Here is a 27,293-nt window from a genome sequence, read left to right on the forward strand (position 1 = left end):
CTGCATTGGCACGGTTTCAGCCGTGAACTAAACCGAATAAGGCATCGTATCGCCGTTGTTTTTGGAGCGTGCACAGCTTCATTTCAAATTTATGGCAGAATTTCTTTCACCTAACAAAGTTGAACCACTTGCATTTCTCTGTCTGCCTCACCCAACCTCGTTCACACACACACACACACACACACACACACACACACACACACACACACACAATCAGCTGCTGTAGGCCTCAGTTGTAATGGGCCTTTATTGCAAGACATGCTGTTTCCAAAATGACAAAACCCCTTGGAATTTAAGTCCTTTCCAGTAGTTTCCAACTGTTCTTGAAAGCTCTTCTCCAACCGCTCTAAATGTGAGATTTGTTTTTGTAAGATGTCTTAAAATACAAGGAGTGCTGCTGTAGGGCTGTGTTAGAGTGTGTATGTGCTCATATATTCAGTGTCCCAACTCTGCATGTGTCTTTTAGTTTGCTTATATACTCTGGTGCCACACTAATCCTCCTCCGTGGTAATCCCTCTGTTAGTACAGCCCCGGTTGGCTGGACAGTCGTGTCTCCTTCACACACGCACGCACGCACGCACGGACACACACAGCTGGAATGGAGAGGGGCTGTTGGCAGAGGAGTGAGGAGCACTAACAGGTGGTGTTGGACGGAGTTCAGGGACTCGAGTTTAACTGGGGGCATGAAGGATCCTCGCATACTCCTCGAGTGTCCCCGCGGCACGAATAAAACTCCTACAGTATCATTACAGTTGACTGATTAGAAGCTTCCAAGCTGTTGTGCCGCAGTGGAAGGGGCCAAAAACGTAACGGGACACACTCGCATGTTGGAAAAACCAAACAAATTTTGGGATTCGTGATTCTCAGATTTCAGATATCCACAGTCACCGATGTGGGCACAGAGAACAAGAAGAGCTCTTCTGTTTTATAGCTCGAGGATGGCCCTTTCTCTGTCCCAGCCTCACTATAGCCTTTGACAGGCACAGCAGGTGGCCTCAATGGCATGAATGGATGCGGAAGGAAGTCCCTCTCTCTCCCCCTCCCTCCGCCGGCCCCCTCCACTCACTGTGATTGGCAGAGGTGGCAGGCTGCCCTGAAGATAAGACCGAGCTGTGCCTCAGAGAGCGTGCCAGGGCAATTACTGAGTTACGCTTCAGTAATGGTTTGCAGCCCCTGGTACCGTCTCATCCCTCTGTGATTGTGGCCAGTGTTTTATGGAGCAAGTCTGTCAACGTAGCTTTCAGGCTTATGCACCGGATTTATCTTTCATAGTATGAGTGATTTGGTGGCGGTTTCCGTGTGCTGATGTTTGCCCAAGCCTTGTAAAAGCCTCTTAAAATACTGCACTACATATGCTCAATAGCAGTACCTTAGTTTCAATACCAATAACACAATAATACTTTTTTCAATGCCTTACTCTGAGATAATTGTGTTTTTGTTTTTTTTAAAACAAACCCATTTTTTCCATTAGAATTACTGCAGCCCGCCTGATAATCTGGCCCTCCCTGCCAAGTAGTTGTGGCAACGTGCCTTTTCCCTCACCCTGTGCAGCAGCGATGTAGTGTGGCACTGTAGCACGACTCTACATCACAGCTGGACGGGGTCAGAGCGCAGCAGACCTGACCCCGCCTCCCTGTGATGTCGAATGTGGTCAGAGGTTCAAGAGACTTTTTTTTTTGTTGGCGGTCAGACCAGAAATAGTCCTGCATTAAAAAAACAAACAAAAAAAAACAGTTGCTTCAGCTACTGGTGAGACAATGAAATTAGGGCTGCAACTCACAATTACTGTCAATATTGATTAATCTACTGATTAATTGTTAGTCTACTGAATTCTTAAAAATAGTGAAAAAATGCCCATCGCAGGTTCTCAGAGACCAAGGTGACGTGCTTGTACTGTCCAACGTTGGACGGTACAACCCCAAAGACATTCAGTTGAAAATGAGATAAAACTGAGAGAACCAGCAAATTTTCACATTTGAGAAGTTGGAACTAGAGAATATTTAATTTTTTTTACTGTTTGCTGTCAATCAATTGTCAAACTAGTAGCCGATTATTTTTCTGTTCATCCACTTATTGGTCAGTCGACTAAATGCTTCAGCCCGAGACGAGATACAATCCAGGAAGTCCAGTTACAGTGACTGGTTAATGCGTTTGAAGCAAAGGCACAGCGGTCTGTAAATACTCAGAGACACTATTTTTCTTATTTTACTATTTACTATTATACTATTTCTGCATTGATTGCCACCCTGCTGCGTCAACTGAATTGTTCCACAAAAATGAATGAGCGGGCTGTTTTTTGTTGTTGTTGTTTTTTGTTTTGTTTTTTAAGCACAGTGGTGTTGTCTGTCTGAACACTGCCTTATATCTTTCAACACAAAGAGGCCAGTGCAGATATGCTTTCCCTCCTTTTAAAATCTGGATGGAAGTCGATCTGAGACAAAAGGAACCAAACTTTTCAAAGGTTGAATGTCATCAAGCAGCAATAGAGGAACTTTTCTTAAATAGAATCGGCAAAAATTGGAAATTGATTTAGAACCTGAACCATCTGATCAAAGAAGTGAAGAGGACCTTCACTGACGGCTTTCGGTACTGGAAAATTTTTGATACAGCATTGATGTTTCCCTTTTCATTATTACTCAAAGTGAAGTCTTAGTGTGGAAAAAAAACCGCTCAGTTCGTGTACTGTAGTCTCTGAATATACATCCCGGAAGAGCACAGTTTGCGTCACAGCTTCGTCCCAAGTGACTGCAGTGGTTACACAACGCAGAAGCTCAAAGGTCAAAGGGCCTCTCGCAGACATTCCCAGAGTTGCATTTATCTGATTTGTCAGAACAGCAACAAGATCTATGAGCTGCACCATGCTTTATGTGGCTGGATACATCAAACAAACTTCAGAGCTGCCATTTCTACTGTATCTTCTACTGTACATGCGTCTGCATCTGAATTGCACTTAGTCATTTCTTGAGAGCAGAAACTCTGGAATTTGTCCGATTTAAAAATAACCTCAAATAATAACACAAAGCTTGGCCAACATCAAAGCTAAATATAGAGGGACTCCGATAGAGTTCAGGAAGATTGGCTCATCAGATACTCTCTAGTGTTGGGATTTCTTTCCATGAACACATTTGTTATTCTACTACTACACTTTTCTGTGACATTTTCATTTTTTTTTTTTTTTTTTTGCCGTTTTCCACCCATTGTCCCTGCTTGGAGTGGCAAGGTTTAATCATTTTTTTTCCTGCAATTTTTTTTCCCCCTGAGAAGGGTGTCAATTCTCCGTTTCAGTTTTTCATACAGTAAAATGCCTGTATAGCTCTTTAAAGTGTAATTATAACTATATAACTGGGTTATACACATAAATTTTGCCTATAGTACAGCTTTGACTTAGCCCGTCAACTCCCCTTTGTATAAAAAAGTGTAGCACCAAACGTTTGGCATGATAACAAGTAGTGTCAAGATTTTTCTTTTTTTTTTTTTTCCTCTTCTTCTTCTTCCCCTCCTCCCCTGAATGTTGCCTGCATGCCAGCTACTGCAAAAGCTTCCCTCATGCAGCTCCGTAGCATTGTTGTATTCAGCCCTGTGGGAAGCAGCAGCCTGTGTCTCCTTAAACTGACACGGCATCACTGGCAGCCTGGCGCACAGCCTCGCATGTCACGTCCTTGGAACGGGTCTGGCTCCAGCATTTGTTTGAACGCATACCACTCTCTTGTACAATATGCCACAATTGTTCACAAATATGTGTAGGACTATGGACATGAATTTACTTCCTTTTCTATGCCAGATTTCCAAGATAGTTTAAATATTCACTTTGTCTTTTTTTTGTATGATAATATAAATATTACCACTGATCCAAAGAGGATTTAATACAGTTTTGGTTTTGTAATTATGCTAAGGTGAGTCAAATCCATGACTCACATCTCTGTATGGGTTCAAGGTGGCATTTACTGTGTTCCTTTGGAGTCACCAAAAGAATGGCACAGTTATTCCAGATCATCTCAGTGTGTTTATAGCAGCCTCAATTATGAAACCCCCAGACAGGGCATGCAATAATCTGCCTGTAATTTGATTTTCTGTGAAGTCGTCATTAGTTTTAGTAAATTTGTCACACAATAAAAAAAAAACAACAATGGGGTTAGTTATCCTCTTGGCCATGAATATTCTCAGACTTGTTTCTCATTTTAATGTATTTCAAGGAAGGTTTTTCTTTGTGGAACTCAATGTCACTATACCATGTCACTATACAATGTCCTTAACCGTCTGTGAATTCCTTTGGATAAAATGATCCATCAAAAAGCATGTGCTGTATAATACAAGCATTTACTTAGTTTGCTGCAGTGATAAAACTGCATGCATAACCAGCTGCAGCTATAAATCTGTCCCTGTATGTAGAAGCATCTGATTGTTTTGAATATTTGATTGGAGCACTTGGTTTGATTGATTGTTGGGGGTTTTGAGGCTCCACTGTAAGGATAGTGTGTCTGTGCCCTTATTAGCATTTGTGCTGCTCAGTGTTAGCATGTGTATGGGATTGTATAGTTTGGGGGATTGTGAGTCTTTGGGGGGGGGGGCCTACCACGAGGTACTTTCTGTTTGTCCATAACAAAAGCTAGATGGGACTGAATAAAGAAGAAACCTAAAGCCTTTCTCTGTGGTGCTAAACAGGGAGAGGAGAGGTTTTCTCCATGGGGGGTTCAAAAGCTGGGTAGTACATTTGTTATATAAAATGTTTTTGTTGTTTAAATCCAAACAAGTTTTTTTTTTTTTTTTTTCAGAGACTACTTTCAAAAGAAAGTATAGGATTGTTAAAGTTAAAAAAACATTAATAATTTGGTGATTTTTAGGATTGGGTATGGACCCAACTTTGCAATTTGGTAGGGACAGCAGTAAAATATCAGTCCCAACTCCTCAGCAATCCTTTCCTTACGGTCTCTAGTTGTCCTTAAAGAATGAGCTGTTTGGTCTGTATAGCAGCAAGAAAGGTGAATTACATCATTTCAAACAAGAACTTCTTGTAAGACAACAGCTTTTATTTTGTGCCAAAGAAGAAGTGATCCAAACTGAAACTTGTGGGCGTTGAACCAGTTTGACATGCCAGATCATGCGCCAACCATAGGCATCAACCCTGTGGACTTGGGATCTATTCATGGCCATGTTAGGAGCGCATCCTCTGGGTTCAAAATAGTGTAAATAGGAAAGGTTGCCAATTATTAAGGGGGTGGGGGGTTAACATATTATTCAGCCTATAATTACACAGAATTAATTTGGGTACATCAGTCCGAAGAGTTGCTTAAACAGAAAATGAAACTACAAATAGCCATAAGAGTCCTGAAGTTGTCCAACTATATTGATTTTAATTCAATGAGTGTTGTAATCATGAGTGGTTTATCATTCAGCAGATATTCCAACTACAGTTAATGCTATGCTCACTTGGATCAGCAGCAGGTTGAAACAGAATCTGTGTTCTTACAGTCATCACAATCACCAGTAGTCGGGTTTTATCAGGATTAGCCCCTAGTCAGGAGTATTTGCTTCCAGGTCACAGCAGAGGATTTGAACCATTGACACCCTCTTTAAACTAGACTGACACTCTTTCACTATGTTTTCTTTCTGGTCAGCCATTAGTTTGCTGTAGGATTAGCTTTTGGGTCAGACACGTTTTGGACATTTGGACACATGCAGTGGCTGACATGCGGGACAGGATAATGTCAAAGGTGACGGTCATGTTTGTGTCGGCTTCTGTTCTGATGTTAGTGGCTCCTATTAGGATGTTATTTAGTTCTACAGATTGCGGCAAATGTTTCTTTTCGTGGTTTAGTTTACAGACATACAGCATAATACAGTGTGCATGAGGAATTTCAGATTACTTGAGGGTAGGGCTGCAAACAAAAAACAGGTATTTTCATTACTGATTGAATTTAAAAAAAAAAAAAAAAAAAAACTGAAAAATGTCCATTACAGTTTCTTCAAGCAATAAGGGACTTCTTCAGATTGTTTGTTTTGTCTGAACAACTGTCCAAACTCAAAAAAAAAAATTAAGTTTACTATCTCAAAAGAGAAAGAAAAGCAGCAAATTCTCGTTTTTTGTGCATCTGGAACTAAGGAATGTTTTGTGATTGAAAAATGGCTTAAACGATTAATACATTTTCAGACTGTTTTAATGTGTGATAAAATTTCTGGTGATAGAGTAATTCACTAGTTAACTAATGATTTCAGCTCTACTTGAGAGAGAGAGAGAGAGAGAGAGAATATTAGAAAACTGCTTTTTTGTGAAGCTTTATTTGGTTTATTTTCCATGGGGTTTTTTTCCGATCCAGGCTCTTTTCTGGGTTGTTTCCTTGTCCTTTTAATTTCCAGTACAAAGGTATTATTGAAAACCTCCAAAATTTCAGCTATACCTCTGTGGTCTTGTGCAGTAAACAAAAGCTGACGAGTTTAGTTTAGAAAGCTTACAGAGGTTTGTCTACTGGATTGTTATTTTAATTTAGATTTGTTTGAAATTTTTAAGTTCCGTCTTTCTCTTCTTTACGTCCAGCATTGTATGTGACACTTCCATCTGCTCATTTACATCTTTCGTGCATGCATGTTTCCTGACGACCGTGTGGACATCTGCACAAAGCACGTGTGCATGTTTGCAGATTCAAACATGCAAAAATCTGTCTCAGACTTCACTGACACACAAAAAAAACCCCACTTTGTTATATATTAGGAAACCAGTGAAAAACCATGTGTGGTCAAAATAAGGCGAGAACTGAGAAATGTAATCGAACTATATTATAGTCATTTTACACAAACTGCGTTGCTCTCAGCAGCTGAAGTGTTTCTCAGTCTTACAAAACTATAGCCATGCGGTTCAGTGGTAGATGTCTGGTTTCCCATTACGTCACAATTTTTCTTAACTGGACTAGCTAGCTGGACACTGTACAAGTTGGACCAGCAATTTGGTGCATTGGTTTGATTGTCTTTAAAATGGTTTGAAATATAATCTCATCTTCATCCACTTCCCGTATATTTAGTATCTGGCATCCAGATGCTGAACAGTGTAGCAGGTTAACTTACAAGAAGTGGCTATTTTCTAATCATAGAGTTATATTCAAAAATTCAAATAGTGATTGACTGTCAGAAAAATTACACAAAGAGTAAAAACATGTCATTTTGAACTGAGGTTACTGTTCGTTTTCATTTTAAACAATGATTGTACTGTTCAGCATCAGTCTGCCTCTCGAACTGCCCTTCCTGCTCTTTAAACTTGTTTGTTTTATTCATAGTAATTAATCTCCATGCATCCGTCATCCTCTTACTGTCTGTTGCTGCTGCCTCAGTCCTGGCTTTCAGTCAGTGCTCTTTGTTCGTGTGAGGAAGTCAATGCACCATCCATCTCAAATAAGTAGAAATCTATAGATTGATTGTTGAGCCTCATTAGTTTTTGTTGTAGTGCTGCCCTTCACAAGCCAAGGCCATGCTTTCAGTAGAGACTAGATGCATTGATTCCTCCACCAGGGGAGTTAGTTTTAGTTTCAGTTTGATGGAAGAAAGTGCTACCAAATCAATTCAACCATTACAATTCATAGAGCGGGGGAATGAATCTCCATGGCTTGTCACCACTTTGGATTTTTTTTTTTTTTGGGGGGGGGGGGGGTTGCATAATCTTGTTCCACTTGTGGAAGGGTCACAGATCAAATTTTCTGCTCAAGTCTAAAACAAGGATTAGAAACTCAACAATGCCCTAAATAAGTAGATCTACAAATTCTAACTCAATAATGAAGCTGGATGATGTTGTTTATATACTCATTTAGCAGCCTTTGAGTGTGTTTGCATGAGCACAGCTAATTAATGTTAATTTCATGTGCTGACCAAACTAGCAAATGAAAAATCTTGGTAAGTCTCGATAAGTGGATTCATTGTTTTGTCTATAAAAAGTCAAAAACTAGCGAAAAATGCCCATCATGATTTCCCACACACCAGAGTGACATCTTAAAATGATGTGTTTTGTCCGACCAACAGTTCACAACCCAAATATATTCTGTTTACTATCATGTATGACATCAATTTTTCACATACAGGGACCTAAAACCAGAACTTCTGCTTAAAAAATTTACTGAAAGGATTAATCAATTATCATAACAGTTGCTGAGTAATGTTTTAACACGATTAAGTGACTAATCATTGCAGCTCTGACGTGCTTTATGCCCGCTGATTTACAGTCACTATTAGGCTCATCCGAAGATGGTCTCTTCGAGGAAGAAACACCGCTGTGTATCATTTTGATGTCTGGGAAGGTACAGCAAAGAATGAGCTTTGTCATTTTGCAGTTCAGAAAGACCAGAATGTAGGTCTTTATCTGTCAAATTGAACCAGTTGATTGCCTCACATAATTTCTCTGATCGTTATCAGTTAGCTGTCAAACGAATGACTGAGAGAGTGAATGTCTGCTGGGCAGTGAGCAGTATTGTAATGTCCCGGTTAAACTTTAAAGCACATCATATTGTTGTTTTTAGGCCCATGACCTTGCCAGCGCTGAAAGATGAGTAACTATAGTTGACAGAGTATATGGACACGTTCCGTTTTCTGCCTGCATTAGTAGATAGGTTAAAGCTATGGCTGGCCTGGTAACGACTGGTATCCTTTTAATACATTCATCCAGTTAGATTTTTACACTTTAAGAATAGCTGCTCTGGGCCACTGGAGCATTGAAGCTGTCCTAACCTGTGTTCTGCCTGTCTTGCTTTTTGTTTTTTTTGTCTCGGCCTTGTTAGCTTCCCATGCATGAATGACAGCAGCACACACCAATGTTACCCCATTGCTAGTGCCAGGGTGTGTGTGTGTGTGTGTGTGTGTGTGTGTGTGTGTGTGTGTGTGTGTGTGTGTGTGTGTGTGTGTGTGTGTGTGTGTGTGTGTGTGTGTGTGTGTGTGTGTGTGTGTGTGTGTGTGTGTGTGTGTGTGTGTGTGTGTGTGTGTGTGTGACCTGTCACTGACACAATTTTGAAACAGTGTTGTAACATTTTACACATGCCAGGATATGAGTCATTGACAGTGGATCGGTCTTGGAGTCTTGGACTGTTCATCCGTTTTGCAGTGGCAGGTTGTTTTATTGTTTTACAGTTGGAAAGGCACGCACATGCCCAGAAGAAGCTCGACGAAGAGGGCAGAGGTGACAGAAAAATCAGTAAACAGAGCAGCCTCTAGATGATGCTGTCAGCTCATGACAACACACACACACACACATACAAACTTATACATTCATGAAATGACATGTATTTATCTATCACAGGACAGTCTTCTTGTGGGGACATCCCAGTAACTCACTCCTTCTCAAAACATTAAACATAATCTTTCCCGCTCCAAGACACCAACAAACTCCGACAGAGCCACAAAAAAAATTCTACAGAGGAGAATTTTTCTCATCTTTCTCTTTGTGTGAAGTAATTTGGTCGTAGTCCTTGAAGAGCAGCAAACACACACCGAGGGTTTTCATATATCAGTTAGCTCGGGAGGGGAGAGCTACAACTCTTAGCACCGAAGGGCTTTTTGCCCCTCTCACGACTGTGTCAGTGATATTGTGATCACAGGGCGGAGGTGGGATGGCCACAGGCTGTAATACGATCTAGTTTCTACGTCGGCTGGCTCGACGAAGGTTTTGTCAGAACTTGTGAAGTCGTGTGAGGTCACTCGTTGGCTTTCAGCCCTCGTTTTCTGGATGGCGGTTATGGTAAGACCGTCCAAAAAACTTAACGCTAGTATGAACAATATCATAATTATTTCTCTGGATTTTGCGACACAATTTCAGCCTCACGACAAAGCATGAGATCAGGCATTGTTGGTTGTTGCTAATTTACGATAGTTCCTATCCATCTTTGATTGGTGGAATTGCCTGTGATAATGGAGGAGTCACTGGCAACCTTTTAAGACAGGGACTCAAGATGTGGGGATGATTTGGGTGACAGTCCGGAGATAATATCATACAGGGTATGACATTTTAATGATTCCATCCGATCAAGTTGCCTGTTTTTTCATTAATGTTTTAAACATCTTCATATGTATGAACGGAATCAGCACTGTCAATATATCAAAATGGTAGAAATAATAAAAAAAGTGCAAAAAAAAAATCCATCAATACAAAATTAAATCCAGTGCTTCTATCAATCGACAGGAGAGTTTCACACGTATCAGTTGTTTTCACAACATTCACAGTGAGCACCTCATTTTTTCTCATTCACAAATTTGTCTGGTAGATATTTACTGTCGGATTTGTTGTCGTCCTGTTTGATTGGGAGTTCTTTGTTGGATTATTTCAACAAAGTTTGTTTCGGTTATACTGCTCCTACTGGAGAAAAACTACATTTACAATTTGTAAGTCTTTAATGTGTATCTAATTTTTCCAGAGATTATTTGCTAATTGTATCCTAGGTTGCATTTACAGTTGGATTTTATGCAGTTTTGTACCAATTCATTACAATTAATAACCCAGAACATTTCAGACTTACAAGTCATGCAGAAAGAATGTAAGATGTGTGACCGTAAACACTGCTTATGGCTTAATCAATATGAATGCAACCAAACAGTTTAAGCAGATCTTCCTTTTCCCTCCTCTTTCTCGCAGGCTTGACGATGGGTTGTGTCAGGAGCAAAGAGGACAAGGGCCCGGCGTTGAAGTACCGACCCGACAACTCAAATGCCACACCAGTGAACGCCCACCTGGGCCACTACGGGCCCGACCCCACCCTGATGGGTCATTCACCAGCTCTGAAGACACACAACAACAGCTACAACAGTCATGCCGCAGCACTCACGCCTTTTGGCGGGGCGTCTTCGGCCATGACGCCCTTTGGTGGCGCCTCCACGTCCTTCACCTCAGTGGCTGTGAGCAGTCCCTTCCCCAGTGTCATCACAGGTCAGTCTGATGAGAGGATTTAAGGTTTAAGAGGGGAACACGGGGGAAAAGAGATTCTGGGCTTTGAAAAGGCTTTGATAGTTTCTCAACATGAATGAAATGCCCTTTATTATACAAATAAATTCATATGACTTTGTGTTCCAAAGCCCCTTCAGAGAAGAAACACAAGTTAAAAGATGTGCTGCTTTATAATAGAATTCAAATTGAAGGACGAAAGTTTATTCAATTAAATAGAAATATAATACTTCTGAAATTATTGTCTAAAACTATTTTCCTCTGCCATTTTATAACTTTTCTTTGCGTCGTCATTATGTACAAATCGGTGTACAACTTTAGAATAAACTCAGCTGAACATTTGTTATGCACAGGACGTTATGAGCAGCAGATGTTATGCAAATTAGACATTTGAAACGAGTCAAAGCATCAAGGCCGAAACCCAAAATAGGTCTGTAATATGGGAAGCAATGCAGCAGACATGGCCTCTCCTGAGCCAAAGGAAACAATTACATGCACCGAATTCAGTGGTTTTGCTTATGCATTTTTAAAAGTTTTTATTTCCAACAAGCGTTTGACTTAGAATTAGTTTTAGATAAAGGACTTGTTGGTGATGAAAATGACTCTTACTGACACGAAGAGTAATCTCTTGCAGTCCCGGACGGTTAATACATCATAGATTGGACGGGGTAAATTATGCAGCAAATGTACACAACACACAAGAGTGATGTTTCCTTTGAGAGTGCGCACACGCAAGCATACACTTAACGCGCACACGCATCCCTCAGTCCCTGTCTCGCTCTTTAAAGGAGGATAATCTGGCCCGAGGGGCGGCTGTAGATCTAATCTTGCCTGTTCAATTTCCAACCTCAAGACAAACATATCACACTCCTGTTGTCCCTCCGTGCTCTCCGTGATCTCTCCAGACCATGGGCAAATCAACTCTTTTCGTTATATACAGAAGATTAAGTGACATCAATTGATTCACTGACTTGAATTGATACCACTGAGATTGAGATTCATTGGGGGGGGGGGGGATTCTGTATCCCTGTTCTTGAAATAAATCAAAGAGAGCTGGTTGTATTTTTAGTCCAGGCTTTGAGGTGCAGGAAGTGGGACATTTCAAAAGAAACGCAGTTATACTCTTTGATACAGTCGAATTATGTTAGCATAATTGTTTATCTGTTTGATTATTATGTGTTAATTAAGATAAGACTCTGAGACCCTGACTAGAATGTAAGATATTATAAAATCAACAAAGGAGGATAATCAAAATGAGGATTTTGTTGTCTATATTTGAAGCTCCAAAGTTGTGGGTGTTGTTTTCACTGGTTCTACAACATTTCCAGATTAAAAAAAAATGCCTCGATTAAAGGAATCTGCTATTTGAGGCGCCGTGGAATTAACTAGCTGTCGATATGCTCACCTCCAATGATCTCTTTCTCTGACTTTCAGGTGGTGTAACATTTTTCGTAGCACTGTACGACTATGAGGCGAGGACGTCAGATGATCTGTCGTTCAAAAAGGGGGATCGCTTCCAGATTATCAACAACACGTGAGTACATTTGCTTTTTACACTGACAAACTGCTGCTGCGTTGATGTGTGTGTGTGTACATGTTTGTATTTGTGCAGTAAGCTCCAGTTTGTGTGTGTGCGTGTGTGTGTTTAATCCCTCATTGTATTCAGGTCTGATATTAAGGCTGAAATCTGCCAGGGTTAATGGATTCCTCTAATGGGCCATCTGTTTAGTCCCCATCGCTCTCCTCTCGCCACAAATCATTCCTCCAGTTTAGAGAATTATACTTGGGATACAGTTGGTTGAAATGTACTACTTTTCCAGCTTTTAGTAAAGTAGTAAGAAATAAAAAGTAATTATTTCTTACAGAATACAGAATTATCGTTATCATTATTTGCGATGATTTTATCCACAATATGCAGTATTTTATCGTGTATAGTATATCCTTATTTCCAGAACTACACTTCAGTGAAGTTCTGTTGTTATAATATAAAAGGAAATAAAAATAAATTATAATAAATTGTTTTTTCTACTCATTCTGTACTACCTACTGCCGGAGCATCATCTTTCTCCCAGGTGTGCACAGGTGTGGAATTAGGCAGGGCTCCAAGTGCTCCACAAATTCCATTCTCCTCATCCATCATATAGCGACTCCACCCACTGGCGGTGTTCACGTTGCATTCGCAGTGATGAAACTACCATCTGCTTTCAGGGAAGAGATGGGAGGAGGACAGGTTTGCTCGGGAATACAGAAATGGCAGTGGACAGATTTTCTCTACTCCTCAGTTCCTCCCCCTTCAAATTTATACCCTCACATCTGCTGTTAAACCTACCAGGAATCGTGGCAGTGGGCACGAAACATTTGGTGCAAAGTAACTAAGTACAGAACTTTACAGTACTTTGCTCAAGTACTTTAAATAAGTGCAATTTTAGTTAGATACTCCATTTTCTGCTGCATCAACTCCACTACATCTCAGAGTTTTTATTTTTCATAAAAACACATAAGATAATCTTATAGAAAGAACTGATCAAAATTTAACCAGTTGTTCATAACTTCTCTGGCTTGTGACACCTCACAAGAAAAAGCCAGTCAAGGCCCCTTTTAATAAGCAGGATGTCTATCAGTTCCAAAAAGGAAACATCATTTCATCTCTGAACATCTCAATTTAAATAACTGCTTGAGGCCCAAAAAAGTTAAAGTAATCCATGTGTCCATTCGTTAGCTATACCGCTTTATCCTTTGAGGGTCGTGGAGGGGCTGAAGCCAGTCCCAGCGGACGTTGAGTGGGAGGCGGGTACACCCTGTACAGGCCGCCAGTCTATCACAGGGCTGACAAACAACCATTCACGCTCACATTCACACCTATGAGCAATTTGTGGGAGGAAACCCACACAGGCACAGGGAAAAACATGCAAACTCCACACAGTGAGGCTCTGGCATGTTCGAACCGAGGACCTTCTTACCTTCTTGACCTTCTATTTTTCAGCCATGCTTTTGTTTTATCTATAGTGTGCTTCTAATTTCTAATTGACTTCTCTCTTTAGGGAAGGTGACTGGTGGGAGGCTCGCTCCATCAACACCGGACAGAAAGGTTACATCCCCAGTAACTACGTGGCTCCAGCCGACTCTATACAAGCTGAGGAGTAAGAACCCATTGCCCTTTTCTCACATTATGCCTGTTCCTGTCTCTGTGGTCCTGTAACATTTGTATTTATTTCACTCCTATTTTCTCCTCCTCAATCCTTTCCCGTTTCTCACCCCGCTCGGTTAGTTCTCCTCTGATTAAGAAGACATGATGCGGCAGGGCCAGTCACACATCGTGAGCAACGCGTCACATACACATGGCAGAGAGTCTTAAAAACAATGGAGCACTGTATTGTCCCTGAGAGCCGGTCGTGTTCCCATTGCTGTACAACTGGTGTAACAGAAACGTTAAGGGACTGTGCTGCTTCTGGCCTGGTTTTTGATTGGCTTATGTGCTGTTTTGCTAATACTCATCCCAAAAAAAAAAAAAACTGGATAAACCAGCCAGTTAACTTTGCCTTTAGTCTAAAAAACACCGAGCACCACTTATTGAACTGCGAGGTGAGATAATTCAGCTCATTTCTAAAATGACAGGGCTTCTAGGGATTTCTAGAAATAGACAGTCTTCTCTTTGAAAAGAAGAAAAGCTAGATTCTAAGACTGTTTACAGCCATTTGATCTAATCTTTTTCTGACTTACTCATTGCAATAGTGATAAACATTTTTATGGATCTCTTATATGTAATGGAACAAGCTGCTGCCTGGAGGAAAGTTAATAATAACCTATAATGAGAGTAGTATGGCCTAAATTATATTGAAATTATACTGAATGAGATTTTAAGCTATTTAGTTGCCTCTGTCTGACTTTGAAGGTAACCACATAAGAACCACATTAAGAAACTCCTGATGTTTAATGTCAGCTTCAGCTGCCTAACATCAAATACATTTTAGTCCCCCGACGTTTAGCTTGCCAATATCATGACAGGAGTTACGAGGGTCATATAAAACCAGAGAATTTCCAAATCTCCGACATCTAAACATCACATCAGCAGCACCATTTTTCTCCCTACATGGATAAGAAAATCCCACTTGTTGTGCAGTATATCACAGTGAGAGCTCCTCCTGTGACTGACTGTGTGACTTTCTCTCTTTTGGCAGATGGTACTTTGGTAAAATGGGCCGCAAAGACGCTGAGCGTTTGTTGTTGCTTCCAGGGAACCAGCGGGGCACTTTCTTGGCACGAGAGAGTGAGACGACCAAAGGTGGGAGGATTTATTCTTTGAAAGCAAGACTGTGATAATTGTGCTGCAGTTTTAACGTGAGGCAATGATAACAGTGCTTTTTTTTTTCTTTACTTGCATTATTGTAGGCCATGGACCTCAGTTTATGGTAGTCATGTGAATTTACATGGCACAAAGTAGAATATTTTTCATGTAGGTTACAAGTCAACCGTATTTTCTCCTTTATTCATTGTTCTTCTAGTATGTATGTAACACAACCTGTGTATTTTAAAGGTGCCTACTCGCTTTCTATCCGGGACTGGGATGAGGTGAAGGGGGACAACGTCAAACACTACAAGATCCGAAAGCTGGACAACGGTGGTTACTACATCACCACTCGGGCCCAGTTCGAGACGCTACAGAAGCTGGTGAAACACTACACAGGTATGCAGCCCATCCATACACCTTATTCTCATGTAGGTAGCATTTAGACAAATTGTTGTTTACAACTGGACAGATCCTCCAGCCAAAGGAGCAAGTCGGTTATTTCTCTTTACTCGTGTTTTCTGAACCTGTGGACCGTGTGATTTGGGCAAGCCTCGTTTGTAACAGTCATTTAGCTTGGCGTTTGTTGTCGTTGTCCAACGAAGGCAGTGCCGGCAGAGGAAAATGCATAATTCAGCTGCAGATCTGCTGCTGGGAAATGTTATTGAGTATATTTTACAGAGGCTTTTTTCTCCTGTTCTTCTGTTGCAAGCAGTGGCTCCACTGACAGGGCAAAAGCTCATGACAAAGTCAAAAAAACATGAAGAAAAAAACACATGAACAAAAGAAAAAAAACATGTGAGACTTAAGCCGAAAGAGGCGTCAATGCAAAAAATGTTTCATAAAAAATGCAGTGTTGAGCCCGTTTTTAATCTGCACCATATTGACAAGCAGGCAGCTGCTCCTAAAAATCTCCCTGCGGTCTGTCACAAGAAAGTGTCTGGTTGATGTAAACACAGGCAGAACAAAGAGTTCATTGAAAACTTAACAAGAATACAGTTAAACTCCTAGAAGCAGAATCCATAAACACCGGGATGTTTATGTGACTCGTCTTGTTTTGTTGACCCTGCCTGCTCGCTTTCACATAATTCATGTACTTCACTCACTGCAGTGCTCCTTATAATCGATGACTTGTAAATTCAAAGCTCTGAACAACTTCATATCCGTCAAAGCGTAGCCTTTGATGTCCAGACAGAAGTTAATAACTGAGAAGTCATGCAGAAACACTAACCAACTTATGCAGAATTTATCTTACCTGTAAAGTGTTTTTTCACTGTTTCTCTCTATCTGTGTGTGTGTGTGTGTGTGTGTGTGTGTGTGTGTGTGTGTGTGTGTGTGCAGAGTTCAAATTGGACATTTCACAAGATGGTTAGTGCTGTCGCTGTCAGCTATAGTGTCGCTGAGTCTGAAAAACAGCACCTTGATCTTTTTGTTTTTTTTACTGAAATTGAAATGAAATTCTGAAGTTCAACACGATTCACATCATTACGGTGAAATAACCAGAATATTGGATTATCTCTGGAGGGGAACATGGAAATATAAATGCTCATTCTGTGAGGAATGACTCTGGAAATGATGGGTCAACAGTTCTGTGCGTTTGTTTCACTGTGGTTTGATTGTAGTACTCTCCAGTTGTCATGTAACCGTGTAATATTTAATCAGGTCTGCAGTCCTCTTACTATAGTATGGCTCAGCTAACTGTTAGGATTGTGTATGCTCTTAACACTAGTCAGTGATTGTGTTATTGTTTAACGGGCTGGGGGTAGCTCCAACTTAAAGCTCATTCTTTTTCTTCCCCCCCCCCCCCCACTGTTTGTCTTGACATGTCCGCTCCTCTCCAGAACATGCGGATGGTCTGTGCTACAGGCTGACTACTGTGTGCCCCACAGTGAAGCCTCAGACTCAGGGACTAGCTAAGGATGCCTGGGAAATCCCACGAGAGTCCCTCCGACTGGAGGTCAAACTTGGCCAGGGCTGCTTCGGAGAAGTCTGGATGGGTAAGAGACCAGCACTGTTCTCCAGCGCGCAGTATAGAGCTTGTTTCAGAGACGCACGCACACACATCTGCTATGCATTTTGTCTTGTTAGGTGGTCTTTGAATGAACATCCCGGCCACAGAACCCACTCCTTACAAAAGCTTTTAGCATTGGTGTGGCTATTTTGGCATTGTGGTGACATAGTGTGACCACTTGCTCTTGCGAAAGCACAGTATAGGTACCGTTCACTCCCGTCTAATGGCTAGCTGCCAACCATGCTGCCTCTTTTTTGTGGAGCCAGGTGTACTCCATTAGAAGAAGGTTAGATAAAATTACATGGTAGGACACAGCGAATACCATATATACAGGATATTTTGGACTTCCTCTGTTCCCTCAAAGGTCAGCACTACCGAGACTGTTGGCAAGTGGTCCGTGGCACAAAAATCCCACATGACAACACCACGGGATTTTCCTTCAGCTCTGCCAGTGATACCACTTAGGGCTGAAGTTCGATTATTTTCATTAGCAAAAAATCTGCTGAATATTTTTTTTTCAGATTAGTCAATTAAGTGGTTTCATCCAAGAAATGTCAGAAAGAGAAAAATAAATAAAAGACCCCGTTGATACACTTGTATTGCTTTAAGCTATTCAGTTTAAATATCATAAGACTAAGAAAACAAGAAAATAGTCAGATTTAAGAGGCTGAAATTTTTGAATTTCTTTCTTAAAAAATTACTTTAAAAAATCTATTTTGTGTTTATCAAATAAATCAATACTTTACATTTCAGGTCTAGAATCCACTGATTGTGGCAATTCTATTGTAAAGAGTAGATGTCATTCAAAATGTTGCTGATAAATGCTAATGTGACCGGGCCTTTGAAGGGGTTAGTGCTTCTGGGCGACTCCCTCTGTTCGTTGAACTGAAAAGGAAAGAGTTTTTGCCATAAATTTCTAAAAGCCTACACGAAGAGGATACAAGCCGGATCATATTTCCGAATCATCCATTTTGCATACAATACAGTACATCCTATGTCAACAACACACATACATATATACACTCTGTAGTATGTGTGTTTGACGCCAACATCTATCATGAATTAGTAAAAAGCAAAAACAAGTGCACGTACATATGGCCATTAGGGCTTACATACAGAAACAATGTATCCGCTGTACATTATTCATAACTGATGTGGATTTAATGTAAAACAATCCAGAAGTATTAAATTAATATGAACTGAGTCAGTTTATAGATTGATTAGAATAATTTATAGATTGATTAGAATGATTTATAGATTGATTAGAATGATTTATATTAGCGTAAAATGGAGTGGAACTGACCTCAGTGAGGAGCTCGCCTTGCTGCCACACTGGCCCACATAGCGATGTAAATGCTGATTACTGATTGCTGTGGTTTGACAGACACGCACACACACACACGCACATACACACACACAAAAAAGAGCTCAGTAATCACAGGTCACCTCCTACGCTTCAGTTCTCAGGGCTGTATGTGAGACGGGGGCCTTTCAGCGAACACGACTCTCGTCTTTCATCCCTCACTCTTTCATTAAGCCTGGCCTGGAGCAAGCCTCGACCTGCAAGCCACCAGTGTGCAATCCCAGGAATCCCTCTCGCTCTCTCCCTGCACTGTTTGTTCTTGATGGTTTTTTCTGCTCTCCACACTGAAAATCCCTTCTCTGCTCATGTGTTATTTTGTTTGTTAAAGATATCTTGTTGGCTTGTGGCATTGGCTTCCAATGCTCCCCTATGTCCACTCCACCTCATATTATTATTGGATGTTATCATTGCCCTACTTTGTCCTTCAGCTTGTGTGTGTGTGTGTGTGTGTGCGCGCGCAGTTTGTTCAGTATGATTCATTCATGAAGGTCAGCCTTATGACGGAAGCAGTAGATCGCCTGCCTCAGCTCATTGTATGTAACCAGGGCGTGAGTAAGTGGCTCTCAACCAGGAAGTGGCTGATTATTTAAGCTGTCATGTTCTTTCTCTCCCGAGCTGCTCTTTACACATGGGAACACTGCAAGAGATCACTGGCATGACAGTTGATTTTAGGATTGATTTTTTTTTATTTATTTTTTTTTCACTTAAAAGGAGCAAACAAGTCTTCTCATGTACCTTCAGTGTTTGAGTTTTACAGTGTATGTCACTTAATAAATTGGAAATGTCTTAGACGAATTACTTCCTCAGTAACACCTTTTTTTTTTTTTTTTATGGTGTATTTCAAACATGACTGACCGTTTAGTTTTCATCCTATGTTTTTACTCAGGCACGTGGAATGGCACTACTAAGGTGGCGATCAAGACCCTCAAGCCAGGCACAATGTCTCCAGAGGCCTTCCTGCAGGAGGCTCAGATCATGAAGAAACTTCGACATGACAAACTGGTGCCGCTCTACGCCGTGGTGTCTGAGGAACCCATCTACATCGTCACCGAGTTTATGGGCAAAGGTAAGGACAGACCCGACGCGTAGACACACACGAGGAGCAAACACTTGCACGTGGATCGCACAAGTAGATCGAGACAGATAACAACGAGAAAAGGTTGATTACACAAAGTTCTACAAGATAGGGACTCTGATTGTGACCTTTGACAGAGCTCGGTAGAGGAATCAGAGAGCAAAATTTTCACACAGTACACAAACTCAGTCGGTCATGGATAAACCCACCCAAACCAGGCCAGTAAGGGTTTTGATACTGGGTTTTTCATTCAATTTTTATCATCGCCCTAAAGTCCCCATCCACTCAAAGGTTTTTTTTTTTGGTTTTTTTTTGTTCTTTTTTTTTTTTTGGCTTCTTGTTACTTCACTTGGATGTTTGAGCTTCACTGTGCAGAATGATGTATGAGCAGGGTTTGACACGAGAAGGCTGTTTTCACATTCATCTGCTGAAGGAGGAAAGTTTCTCCGTGCTCAACTTGAGTCTCTTATATGATTGAGTTATTTTGTGAGATCAAGAGTTTGATGGTAACTTGAAACCTCCAGCTCCCATTCACTGAGAAGCAACTTCTTGGTGAGGTAGAAAACATCTTGTGTCAAGCAGTTAAACTTTCTGATAAGAAACATATTTGCATATTTATGAGTTTTGGATTTTTCGACAAGAAAAAAAGGAGTAGAAGTGATTTTTTTTTTAATTGAACTTTCCTGTGGGGGAAAAAACATATCAGAGTCAAATTATTATTCCAAGTAGAGCCTTTTTTTAAGGGCTTCAGACATGTCTTAACTTTAACTGCAGTTAAAATGGCACTTAATTAAGGGCCGTGGGAGAGATCCATTTACATACACTGACCATGGCCGTTCCAACTCCATATCTGAATCCAAATCATTTTTTAACGCCCACTTCAGTACTTATGTTAACTAGACTACAGATTCGACCAAAATGCCCGTTTTCAGGGCTGCCCTGTGCAAAAGTTACTTACTAGTACTCCTCTTAATTAGCTGTAGCCTGATATACAGTCACCAGATATTTATCAGCATGATCACGTGTGATTTATTTCTCCATCTACACATGATAAGCACACAGAGCTCGAGGAGCAGTCATTTACTCATAGCACAGTATTCTCAGCAGTTCTGCTGCCTTTGAAAATTCACCATATTTAATTTGAAGTATTGTGGCTAGCCCCCACGCCAAGTTGTTACATGCAGTTTTTACATCACAATACACAAGACAAGCTGCTTTAATTTAGGTGAGATGAAGTGAAGGAGTTACAGGTAATAAATCTGGACCTTCCTGGGGGAAAAAAAAAAAAGATTTTGAATGTGCAGTAGCTTTAAATGTAACCACTCAGATTTCCTCACTGTTATCTTTAATCATGTTTGGTTAAATATGTGTCATGAGAAGAAACCTGTTAATATACCAAGACTTTTTAACCTCTAGTAGTATAAATTAGGCCAGCAGCTGAACTCTATTGGAACTCTTATTTTAAGTAGAAGAAAATCAACCAATGAAGACATAAACCTGAGCTGAAAGCCTCTCGTGATCTTTGCAAACAATCGCGTTGCCTCCGAGTGGGTTTGGTTATTTCAGCTTTTGTGATGCTGAACTCCTGCGCCAACTGATGCTGCCTTTATCTTTTTTGTATTGTGTTTATACATAGACAGATGCACCAATTCTGCCTGACACTAGCCTTCTTAACTCTTTGACAGGTAGTTTACTGGACTTCCTGAAGGAGGGAGATGGTAAATATCTGAAGCTGCCCCAGCTGGTGGACATGGCTTCACAGGTAGGATCAAAACTCGGCATCTGATTACTAACACAGGTGCAGCAGCTCCCTCTGCCCTTTACTTGCCCAGCTGCTGTTTTAACAGTCTGAGGGAAGGATTATCATGCATCAGCAGTAAAACAAAGACTTCCAGAGAGTGTGTAGGTGTGTGTGAGTCAAATATTCAGTCCCTGTGATTAAGGGTTTCAGTTTGTTCTCCATCTGGCTGTCATATTTATTTAATATCCAGCCTGGCATCTCTGCCCTCCCCTCCTTTCCTCTTCTCCCTCACCGCTGCATGTGCCTCTCCTCGCTCTCCACCACTTAACGGCCTGTAGCACTTAAACACTGCTCATCAGAGGCCACTTAAGCTCGCTGGTTCAGTCACCTACTGTGATCTGCTCTTAATTCACCTCTCCACGCTCCCGGGCTCCCTCCTCTCCCCACTCAGCAGAGTGGAAAAGTGTTTGAGAAATAGGCCGAGGCAGGCTTACACCCCGAGACGCCTCTGAGGGAGTAGAGAGCCCCTGTGAGGAGGTGTCGGATAGTTGTGTGAAAGATTTGATCCAATTGATCGTGTTTTCACAGGTGCAGATGATCTTTTGTAACTCACTTTGTGTATTTTAGTCCGCATTAAAATCTGGGTCAAATGTAACATCAATAAAGTGTATTTTTCCTAAAATCACAACTCGCTGTAACTACTCTTGATTAGTGTTATTCTCAAGTAACTTTTTTCATTTGTAAAAGCTACAAATGAGCGTTTTATGACCGTATTCTTCGGTTGCATCCTGATGCCCCTGTTCTGTCCAATCTGGTCCCAGATCGCAGACGGTATGGCCTTCATCGAGAGGATGAACTACATCCACAGGGACTTGAGAGCCGCCAATATTCTGGTGGCTGATAACCTGGTGTGTAAGATCGCCGACTTTGGCCTGGCTCGGCTCATTGAGGACAACGAGTACACCGCCAGACAAGGTGTGTGTGTCTGCGTGTGCATGTGTGTGTTACGAATTGGATGCATTTGGTGCACAGAGATGTTTGTTTGCCTGAATTTGTGAGGATCTGCCTTTGCTATCAATAGACTACAAATTTATTCTGAATTCTTAATGCCTACCCTGTATCTTCAATTCGTCTCTTACCATCATTACAGCCGAACAGTGGTTTTAGAACTAGATGAATAATTGATGAATTGATTAGTCCATAATTTTTCACTTCCACTTGTGAGGATTTATTGTTTTTCTTAATCTTCTGTGGACTGTTGGCTGGACAATAAAAGCAATTCGAAGATGTCAAGTTGGACTTTAGGCAACTGTAATTGTGAGAAATTGTGATTGATTTTTCACTATTTACTGACTTTTTTTAGAACAAACTCTTGATTGAAAAAAAAACTGAAGTACATGCTGACACACATTTCTTTCATCATACGTTCTGTCTAATTAGGCCATAATGTTTTACTCATATTTAGAGTTGAAAGGATTAGTTGATTAATCAATAAGGCGACCAATAGAAAATCAGTCGCCTATAATTTTGCTCCTTTTTTCAAGGAAAATTCGCAAACATTCTCTGGTTTTAATCCATGATGAAAATACTCATTAGTTGCAACGCTACTCACGTTGATCATTTCAATTCCAGGTGCTTGACTCTTTCTTTTCTCTTTGCCAGGTGCTAAATTTCCAATCAAGTGGACGGCCCCTGAAGCTGCTCTTTACGGCCGCTTCACTATCAAATCGGACGTCTGGTCATTTGGTATACTACTGACTGAACTGGTGACCAAGGGCAGAGTACCATACCCAGGTAGGGATAAGAGCCACGCAGATATATGCTCGTCAGAGATGTGTTTTTCCTTCACGTGGGAGGCGACCTTTTCCCTCTTTTTTAAATTATAATTTCTCTTTTTTAGTTCCGCACCATCTAGAAAACATTGCTCCCAACGAACATGAATGGAGTGCTTTCAGGTTTTCCACGTGGGAAAGAGGAATAATTCATTTCTTTTTTTGCTTCAGGATTATTCCAACGTGCTTCTCGGTTTCAGAAGCTTTTAACAGGTTTTTCTCCCACAAGCAGATAAGAATAGAACTACATATAGGTGATATGAGTCAACACAGATGTCTAATGACTTATCAGTACATGGGAAAGTACCCCTTATCCTCCCGTATATGAGTTCCCTCTCCCTGGCATCTGCCACCTCATTTCTGCCCCCTGCTGCATGCGAGCAGTACTGTAGCGTGCCGGGTGTTGACAGGGTTCGACTGGCACTGATTACAGAGTGTGCCATATGGCAGACTTAACCACCATCTCTTGTAGAGGGCCATCTGGCTCCTATGGCCTTCTTGGTTTCAGTGCAAAACCGTTGGATCTTATTAATTCACCACAGAGCCGAGAGTTCTAAGGACCGAACCCCCTTGTTCCCCCTCACGAAATTGTTGTGTGACTCACCGGACATTCGTGGCACTCGTCCTGCCGTGTTGCAGTCTTTTTGGGGAGTTCTATTTTTATTCCCTTTGCTTGATGCTGTAGAAGCAGTAGGAGGCAGATATACCAAGCATCTGCGCGTTATCCTATTCGATTTTAGCCTGTGTATATATAGATACCTACACACAGACAGTGTATGACAGGCATGGTATTAGAGCTGAGGATTTCAGACCCAAGACATAAATCACAGTAACACTTCAGCATCCGACATAGCACCGCCACCATATCTCACTCCCAGCAGTTGCTGCGGGGCCTTTCCTTTCTCCGAGTGTGAGATAATCTGATCCCTACTGTCCCACAGAGAGATGGAGTTTGGGGGGGGGGCAGCAGCAACGACCGTGCCACTGACTCTGTGTCATAACCTCTTTTAGCTGCAGTTAAGCTTCCCATGGAGCTGTGTCTGCGTCATGTCACACGGGTTCAGGATCACTGTCTTCCTGTCTTGGGAAAGAATCTAGCAGGGCAGGAAGAGGCCTGAAGACGATGCAGTACTGTTTGGTTTTTGTTTGAAATTACTTCAGTTGATGAGTTAGAGACTGGTAATCTTTCATTAGATCTAAACAGTAGTTTCCATCATCTACAAAATCGTACCAAGTAACCAAATGCTATCTGCAGAAATTGGAGTATTTTAAACAAACAACTCTGCTAGTTCACTGGTGCATTTTACTTCTTGATCACATTTTATTTGTACAAAATACTAATAATTTTTTTGCCCTAATGTGTTTTAACCTTGAAATTCACTTACAAGTCTTAAATGAAAAATAATAACCCAACTTCTGTGAAGGTTGTTGAGTTTTTATGAGATTTTTTTTTCCTTAACACAAGGTTTTGCGTGGGCATATGCTGTCAGCTGCCAACATTTTCTACTGCTTCAAGCTGCATGTTTTTTTTTTTTTTTTACTTCTTAAAACTTTTACCACTTCTTTTTTCACCACAAAACTTTGATAAAATCCAAATAGCCTAAGATGACCCACAGAGCACATAGTTACATTGACGTGATCACATTATAGCAAAAGAAAATTGTTGTCTGTAAGTCCTTTGCGGGGCTAGTTTTTCATTTAAGTTGCATTTTTGTGAATTTTCGATCTCTTTGCAGTCCATTTACAGCATATTTCCTGTTTTTTTTGTTTTTTGTTTTGTTTTTTTTTCCAGGTATGGTGAATCGAGAGGTACTTGAGCAGGTAGAAAGAGGGTACCGCATGCCCTGCCCCCAGGGCTGCCCCGAGTCTCTTCACGAGATGATGAGGCAGTGCTGGAAGAAGGACCCAGATGAGAGACCCACATTCGAGTACATCCAGTCCTTTTTGGAAGACTACTTCACAGCCACAGAGCCACAGTACCAGCCAGGGGACAACCTCTAGACTGGGTGATTTTTTTTTTTTTTTTGGGGGCGAACTCCGGCACTACAGAGAGGTACATCAGTGGAGATCAAAACTCGGGACAACAGAGAAGTTCAACGAGGCTGCGAACGCTTTGCTGAAGCTGCAGAGAAAGAGGTTTTACAAACAAGTCCACAACCACACTGGCATACTCACAAATGCAAGAAAAAAATGTTTTCTGAAGTAGAGGTTTGTCCCTTGTGTACCTGGGGACCAAATATTTGGGGAAGTGCCCCAAGTGTAAAGGTTGGTGCTGGTACGTTAAGCTCGGGGAATCCTGCTAATCAGAGTAATCCATATGGACTGGCCACAACACTGTGATCGAAGAGAGGGGTTTTCTCAAATCTATTTGCAGATGCAGGGTTTTTTTAACTTTTTTTTTTAAATGATAAATTCCCCCCATCTGCTCCATTTTTCCCCATTTTTATTTTATTTTACAAACACAATTCCTTGATATTGGAGTCAAGATCTTTTATGTGTACATGAGTTTGGTTTGAATATGTAGGTCGATGAGTGTGTGTTTTTTTTTTTTTTTTTTTTAAATGACCAACAGTTGCGGTTGAATCGTGAAGTATGTGCTGCGACTGTAAAGATTTGATGGAGAGGGGTGAGACGAAGTAAATGAAAAAGGTGTACCGTATGGATGCAAGAATGTACTGAGAGAACAAACCAGATGTACAGTATGTGCAAAAAATGTATTTTTAGTAGGTGTGAGCAAGTGGACAAATGAGAATATGAAAGTGATTTGCATGATTCTTTTTAACACAGTCACTTGAATGGCAAATCACATCCATTTATTATGCTTCTGACTTTTTTTTTTCATTTAAATTGGGGACTTCAAATCATAAAGAGGTATTTTGATATTTTACAGGTGCAAAAACTGTTTTCCTGTTTAACATTTTATAAATGTTTTGAAATTAGCTGTGAAATATAAGTAAGATCGAGCTCATTTCTGTCTGAAACTAGAATCTTGTCTTTTCTTTGCTGCACAATTCTGTTTGCTGTAAACGGACTCTAACTTGTTCTCCTTAAATTGCACACAATCCACAGTTTAAAGTTGCGGTAGATGAGTCATCCCATGATTGATGGTACAGTTCAGGGAACTGTTAGTTTTATTAAATTCACATCATCATGTAAATCATACATGCAGCTGTAGTATTTCTTTCTCTTTTTCTCAGTAAAATCCCACCAACCTGCGACTAAACACGACTTCAGTGTCCTTAGCTCTGTGTCTGCTGGAGGGGAAAGTTACATCCAAAGCCAACAATGCAAAACCAACTTCTTAATTTGTAAATGCAACTATGCAAAGCCCATCCAGTGATGTTTACCGGAACGTCCCAAATGGTATTTGCCTGTGTGGACCTCCCTTTATGGTTTTCTAATTTCAATTCCCAGTGGTGGAGATGATGGATCACTTCTGGAACGAAGTAACTAGCAGCAGACGACAAAATAAACACCATGCACACACTGTGGTCGAGACGGGGCTTTAGTGCTTTAATAGAGATTGAGAATATAGTTTTTAGAGGTACTTCCACTGTCTGTCCAGCGGTGTGTGATGAGAGATTTGAGAAAATGTAATTCAGCAACAAAGCTTAAGGATTGGACAAAGATGTGAACATTTTTTGTATTTCTTTCTGTGCAACACTCACAAGAACCTAAATATGTGATTGTTCCTGCAGATGGGAACTTGAACTAGTGGGGAGATAATAATGAAATTACTGAGAATGGTAACTAATATGATTTTGTACAGGAAAAAAATAAAAATTTTACTCAAAGGTTTCCTTCAGCTGGCTTTTACTTGACAAGAGAAAATGATCCTCATCCAGATTCAGATATCTCAGTTTTATGGCGCACGTCTTGGACAACCAAGCTACAACGTGGCCCAGTTAAGCATTTAGGAATCATTCAAGACTCCTGTTGTGGAACTTGTTTTTTTAATTGAGTCACGCTTGCTTTTTTTTTTTGTATTTGTTTTGATTTATTTACACCATTTGACCACAGGTAAGAGGTGCATTGCCTTCTTTTTACATCGAATAAACAGCAGTAAATGACATGGTTCAGTTT

General features: G+C 40.8%; 1 protein-coding gene across 1 annotated transcript in view; it reads left to right on the forward strand.

The window, feature by feature from the left end:
• Positions 1 to 26,989, forward strand: part of yes1 (YES proto-oncogene 1, Src family tyrosine kinase) — a 27,637-nt gene extending 648 nt beyond the window's left edge. Inside the window, exons 2-12 of the mRNA XM_040143703.1 lie at positions 10,598 to 10,888; positions 12,338 to 12,437; positions 13,945 to 14,043; positions 15,082 to 15,185; positions 15,438 to 15,587; positions 17,030 to 17,185; positions 19,449 to 19,628; positions 21,323 to 21,399; positions 22,200 to 22,353; positions 23,041 to 23,172; positions 25,003 to 26,989. Of these exons, the coding sequence (XP_039999637.1) occupies positions 10,606 to 10,888; positions 12,338 to 12,437; positions 13,945 to 14,043; positions 15,082 to 15,185; positions 15,438 to 15,587; positions 17,030 to 17,185; positions 19,449 to 19,628; positions 21,323 to 21,399; positions 22,200 to 22,353; positions 23,041 to 23,172; positions 25,003 to 25,211 (1,644 nt within the window). The 5' untranslated portion in view covers positions 10,598 to 10,605 and the 3' untranslated portion in view covers positions 25,212 to 26,989. The remainder of the gene's footprint in view (positions 1 to 10,597; positions 10,889 to 12,337; positions 12,438 to 13,944; positions 14,044 to 15,081; positions 15,186 to 15,437; positions 15,588 to 17,029; positions 17,186 to 19,448; positions 19,629 to 21,322; positions 21,400 to 22,199; positions 22,354 to 23,040; positions 23,173 to 25,002) is intronic.
• Positions 26,990 to 27,293: the final 304 nt, after the last annotated feature.

Source organism: Xiphias gladius, chromosome 14 (assembly GCF_016859285.1).
Source record: "Xiphias gladius isolate SHS-SW01 ecotype Sanya breed wild chromosome 14, ASM1685928v1, whole genome shotgun sequence".
In the NCBI taxonomy this organism is placed as follows: Eukaryota; Metazoa; Chordata; class Actinopteri; order Istiophoriformes; family Xiphiidae; genus Xiphias; species Xiphias gladius.